Consider the following 6,000-nt stretch of genomic DNA (forward strand, 5'->3'; position numbering starts at 1 on the left):
TTTATCTTAGAGTAGAAATGGTATATTTTAAATGACACATGAATATTTTATTATTAAAATGAAAAGAACATATAAATAGAAAATTTAGTTATTAAAGTTTCATTTCAAAAGAACCATTATCTCTCTAGAAGTTCCTTTTTTTCTTTCCCTCTCTATTCTCTCTAAGATTCTAACATTCTCACTCATCAGTTTGACGATCGAAGTCTGCCATTAGACTCCTGACAGTAAGATCTACAAGACTGCCCTATCAGAATCTCTGATAGAGTAAGTTCAATTTCTGCTCTTTTCTTTGAGTCAAATTTTGAACTTGTAGGTAGGTCTCAATCATAGTTTATGCATGTGCTTTTTCTAGTTTTAGGATTAGTTTTTGTTACATCAGAGTCCTAGTGTTATAGTTAGATTTTTTTATTAGGACTCAGTGGTGCATGTTAAACTACTCTTAAAGCTTTTGGTAGGTTTCGAGCCCTTTGTGAGCATCTGCTCAAGTAAAGGTAAGGTAAGCTAGTTTAAATTTTCAATAGAACCCTAGGCTAGAAGATCTGAATTTGGAGGTGACGTGGTCACCAATTCAAAAATTTTGTTTACAGGTTTTCTTGTTTTGAGTTGTTTGGGAATTGATTGAAATTGAAATGTGAAATGGTAGATATAGTAGATGTTGTAGAATGTATTTGAATATTTTGTAGAATCAAGTTAAACGAAATGTTTGATGAGAATTGGTTGTTTTTTTATTTTAAATAATTTTAATTTAGAAATCATATATATATGTATAGATTGACATAATAACTTAATGACTTAATAAGAGTGTTTGTATAATTTTGAGTAGGAAGTGTCAATGTAATGTGTAGATTTTATAAAATTATAAATTGGATGAAATGTTGATTTAGAATCTAGCACATATGCAACAATTTTCTGCATATCTCGCTCAGGCTAGATAATTCTAGCTCAAGCTAGAATAAGAATGAAATTCTGGGTGTTCTCGGGTTGATTCTTGCTCAAGCTAGCAAATTCTAGCTCAAGCTAGAAGAAAAATAAAATTTTGGGTGCTCTCGGGTTGGTTCTAGCTCAAGTTAGCAAATTCTAGCTCAAGCTAGACTAAAAATGAAATTCTGGATGCTCTCGAGTTGATTCTCGCTCAAGGTAGCAAATTCTAGCTCAATCTAGACTCTAAAAGAAACTTTTTTTTATTTGCTTTTAAAAGGTTGAATTATTTATTTTTGTATAGTTTTACTTATAAATTATGTAAACTTTTATTCCATGTATATTTAATTGAAAATCTCTTTAATTAGACATTTATATGATTAGTAAATGAATTGTTGGGTATTTTGGAAAGTCTAAACATTGTTATGACTTGATTGTTTGATGCTGGATATTGTGAGATTTAGAATATGAATTTTAATCAATACATAGTATTTTCAAGAAAGAAAATACCGTGTTAAGATTGTTAGGATGTGCATTGACTAGGGATTTGTCTAGAAGAATATATTTTGACTCTCCTGAGATAATAGAATCATATAGATGAAGTTATTCAGGTGGTGAGAGTTGAAGTAGGTTCATATGAATGTGTAAGTTGTTTGAAAGATAACTAACTTAACCTATTATATTAACCCTGTCATACTAGGAGAGATGATATTGAGATGAGTCTGAGTCAAACACTACAAGAAAATCATGAAATAGAAACCAATTTTTAGATACCAAAATAATTAGTTACAATAGAGATCATTTTAGAAACTAACAAAAAAATTGGTTTCTAAATTAGTTTCTATTATTTTCTATTATTGTTAAATAGTTTCTAAATTGGTATCTAATTAGCAACTAAGGTTTTAGATACCAATTATTTAGTTTCTAAATTTAGTCTCTAAAACCTTAGTTGCTAATTAGATACCAATTTAGAAACTATTTAACAATAATAGAAAATAATAGAAACTAATTTAGAAACCAAATTTCTTTTTAGTTTCTAAAATGGTATCTAATTTAGTTACTATTGCAACTAATTATTTTGGTTTCTAGAAATTAGTTTCTATTTCATGATTTTCTTGTAGTGAAATCATGAGTCTTCCGGAAGTAGAGTCAAATGTTTATGTGTTGTGAGTCCGTAGAAGTCTGACATGTGAAAGATGAATTTTAATAGACACTTGATGGTTTGTGAAATTGTATGAGACTTGGTGAATTATGTTTATTAATTTGAAATTGAAATGATATAGAAACTTTTTTTATAGTTAACTTACCATGTTATATGTTGATGCTTGTTTCTTTATCTGTGATGATCGTGTTGTACAAGAGAACATATGAGATTGCAGGTATTAGAGTTTTTCAGTGAGTAGCTGGAGGATGTAATAACTTTAATTTTAAAACTTTTTATCTATATATTAAAATTCCTATTAAAAGAGATATTTTTTTTGAGATACAATTTTAAGATAGTTGTGTATATTATATATTAAGTAGATAATGCTTGTTTTACTTCTATTTTATTATATATGGATAAAATTAGGAATGTTATATTTTTTTATAGTGTAAAATAAAAGGAAATAATATATTAAATATGTTTTTAGTCTCTTAAAATTCAAGTAAGATTTATATGTTTCATCTTTTAAATTTTATTTTAAATTTACTTTTATTCATTATAATTTTAAAAAAAGTCTTTGAATTCTTTTCTCAAAACCTCTTTTATTTAGAAACATAATCAAAATAAAAATACTTTACGGAGAAAAACAATATGTGGTTGAGTGTTTGATGATAATAATATAAAATTAAAGAACAGTGTCATGTAAATAGTTTTTCAGTTATTTTTAATATAACTAAAAACCTTTAACGGTATTTAGAAAATAAGTTCAAAACAATGAAATTCTTTCAAAAGCTTAAACATATAAATAAATCATATAATTTATATATTTATTTATTTTGTCTTTTATAGGTTTTTAGTCCTTACAATATAATATAATATATACAATATAATTTTTAGTCCTTACTAATATTTCTCTTTTTACTTATACTTAGTTTAGACAAAAAAAATCATAAATATTTAAAAAGAAAATTAATTCATTCAAAAATTAAAAAAAAATAGATACATTATATAAGATTTTTTTTATAAATTATTTTATACAAAAAATAATTGTAATTTTTTTTATTTATTTCTAAAAGTTTTATGGAGAAGTTTGACTGTTGGTAAGAGGACGGGGTAGGTTTCATTATTCTAAGTTTTAAAATAAAAAAAAGGCATCCTAATCTTTATCTTTATACAAAAGTTATGAATTTTTTTACTCATTCTCATCTTCATCTGAGTAACAAATATGATTGCATTCACGTTTATATTTTTTTACTGTTATAAATATTAATTAAATAATTTTAAAAATAATAGTAGAAGTGAACATGATATTATCAATAATTTAATATTATAATATTAATTTAATTTTTTTAAGGTCAAATATTAAGAAAGGAATTATAATAATTATGTAAATAAGTACATTTTTAAAGTACATTTTATAATTATTAATGTATATTAATTTCTATATATACATTAATTAATACATTCATATTATGTATATATCTATAACTAATATATGTTAGAGGTTAATATTGTTTTAGAAATTGGTGTAAAATATTATTTCACAATTAAAGAAGTATTTGTAATGCATAGAAATTAATACAAATCATAAATGCCTGTATTAATTAATTTATCATGTAAATATATAATATCACATATATATATGTTAATTTAGTACATCAATGTTATATATTAATAAATATTGAATATAATTAATAGCTTAATACAATCTATTTATATATTAATATGTTATAACACGACTTTCTTAAAAACAACGCGTTAACAAGTATTTTCATTAACTAATTTATTGTTAATGTAATAATGATTTACAATTAATATACGATAACAAGTTAACTTCTTAAACTTACCAGCTTAGTGTAAACTTTAACAAGAATTTGACAGACATTTCAGTCTTCTTTTGAAGAAAAAAATAAGAAAAATGGAAAAACTAAATAATTTATTTCTTTAAATGAGAGCATTGACTTTGTTGTTTGAAGTTAATTCACATAATAACAATCAATTACTGTGTTTGATAGAATGAGAGCCCCATTATATATAGCATCACCCTTAACCCCTATAATCACAAACACCAACCTTATAACAATGGGTTGGTTTCTTGCAATTTTGTTGTTCAGTCTCATATCTGGTAGTGTTTCAGAGGTTGAAGACAACAAGTTTTCTTCTGATGTTGTGGTTGGAGGCATTGTCATCTGTGACATATGTTCTGAACATGATTTCACCCCCAAAACCCACTTCATTTCAGGTTCATTTTGATCCCCTGATGACACTGTTCAACTTTAAATATCATATCATATCCCCCTTAAGGTGTTTGTGGTTTTGACTGATGTTTTGTTTTGTCATGAGTAGGTGCCAAAGTAGGTGTAGAATGCAAAGTTGAACATTCAACACCAAGTTTCAAGGAAGAAGTGGAGACAGATAAATATGGTGAATTCAAAGTGAAATTACCATTCAAAGTGAGGAGACATGCAAAGATAATCAATGGATGCACTTTCAAACTCATTAGTAGCAGTGAGCCACACTGTGATGTGCCTGTACTTTCCACCTCTTCTTCAGTGAGTTTCATTACAACAAAAGAAGGAGAACGCATCTTCTCAGCTGGGTTTTTCTCATTCAAGCCTAAGAAAAAACCAAGCTTTTGCAACAAAAAGCTAAGTGTTTCCAACCCATCTCTTTCAGATGAAAAATCAGAAGTAGATACTTTTTTCCCTCCCCTCCCATTCCTACCTCCATTCCCATCCCTACCTCCATTCCCATTTCTACCTCCAATCCCCTTCCTACCTCCATTTCCTTTCCTACCTCCAATTCCATTCCTACCTCCAAACCCTTTCCATCCTCCCACCCCAATTCCTCCACCAAGCCCACCTCTACCACCCAAAACTCCAGTGCAACCAACTCCTAGTCCACTTCTACCTCCCTATACACCAAGTCCAGTGCAACCACCTATAAGTCCAGTGCAACCACCTAGAAGTCCATCACCACCATCTCCAAGTCCAGTGCAACCACCTAAAAGTCCATCACCACCATCTCCAAGTCCAGTGCAACCACCTAGAAGGCCATCACCACCATCTCCAAGTCCAGTGCAACCACCTAAAAGGCCATCACCACCATCTCCAAGTCCAGTGCAACCACCTATAAGTCTTTCACCACCATCTCCAAGTCCATTGGCACCATCTCCCCATGTTCCAAGTGCATCGCCAACACCTTCAAGTCCATTGGCTCCACCTACTCAGAGTCCAAGTCCATCGTCACCACCACTAAGTGCACCAAAATCCAGTAACTACTAAACAGTCCAATCACCATGCCCACTACCAATTCCCCACTGCAATTTTACCCCGTTGATTAAATAAAGTCTTTGATGGAAACTGAGCAATTTTAATGAGCTTCCAGGAAAAGAAAACAGAAAGACTGAAGTTAAAATTAACTTACATGTTCTAGAGCTTTGAAAAACATTGAGATATGTAAGTTAATGTTAACTTATCAATGGAATTTATTCAATTTGGTGTTATATCTATTCATAAACTACTTACTTTCATTATTAGTCTTGATATATACATATATGTTCTGGTGGTGATGTGAAAGATAAACAAGATGATGGATAAATATGTTAGCAATTAGTTAAAAATCTAAGGGTATGGTTATCTTAGAGATTAATTCAATCTTTTAGTAATTTCTTATCATCTGTTTACGGTTTAGGCTTGGATTGTTCTAGAGATGGACATTGACCATGCATAAAAATTTTGTTGTGAAGAGAAAGGATAAACTTTTGTTATGTAATGGTAATATCATGCATATCCTTGTGACTACGGTGCAATCCTTATAGAACAAAACTTTGCCAACTTTCAAATATTTAAGGATTTTCTCTTAAGGAGATATGATTAAACATTGGTGATTGTTATGAAGTTGATTTGAACCACAATATCATTGAGATTTGTGCACAC

General features: G+C 29.0%; 1 protein-coding gene across 1 annotated transcript; it reads left to right on the plus strand.

Annotated features, from left to right (window-relative positions):
- Nucleotides 1–4,115: 4,115 nt before the first annotated feature.
- On the plus strand, nucleotides 4,116–5,567 carry LOC137836385 (vegetative cell wall protein gp1-like). Its single transcript, XM_068645114.1, has 2 exons — nucleotides 4,116–4,304; nucleotides 4,409–5,567. Exons 1-2 carry the CDS (start codon nucleotides 4,145–4,147, stop codon nucleotides 5,344–5,346), a joined length of 1,098 nt encoding a protein of 365 aa, XP_068501215.1. The 5' UTR covers nucleotides 4,116–4,144; the 3' UTR covers nucleotides 5,347–5,567.
- Nucleotides 5,568–6,000: the final 433 nt, after the last annotated feature.

The sequence above is a fragment of the Phaseolus vulgaris genome, chromosome 4, assembly GCF_000499845.2.
Source record: "Phaseolus vulgaris cultivar G19833 chromosome 4, P. vulgaris v2.0, whole genome shotgun sequence".
Classification (NCBI taxonomy): Eukaryota; Viridiplantae; Streptophyta; class Magnoliopsida; order Fabales; family Fabaceae; genus Phaseolus; species Phaseolus vulgaris.

What these genes read in the sequence shown, in the direction of transcription:
- LOC137836385 (XM_068645114.1), top strand. Translation starts at nt 4,145, where the DNA reads ATGGGTTGGTTTCTTGCAATTTTGTTGTTCAGTCTCATATCTGGTAGT. An exon ending in CAAAACCCACTTCATTTCAG is followed by an intron (nt 4,305 to 4,408) that starts GTTCATTTTGAT and finishes TGTCATGAGTAG; the next exon opens with GTGCCAAAGTAGGTGTAGAA.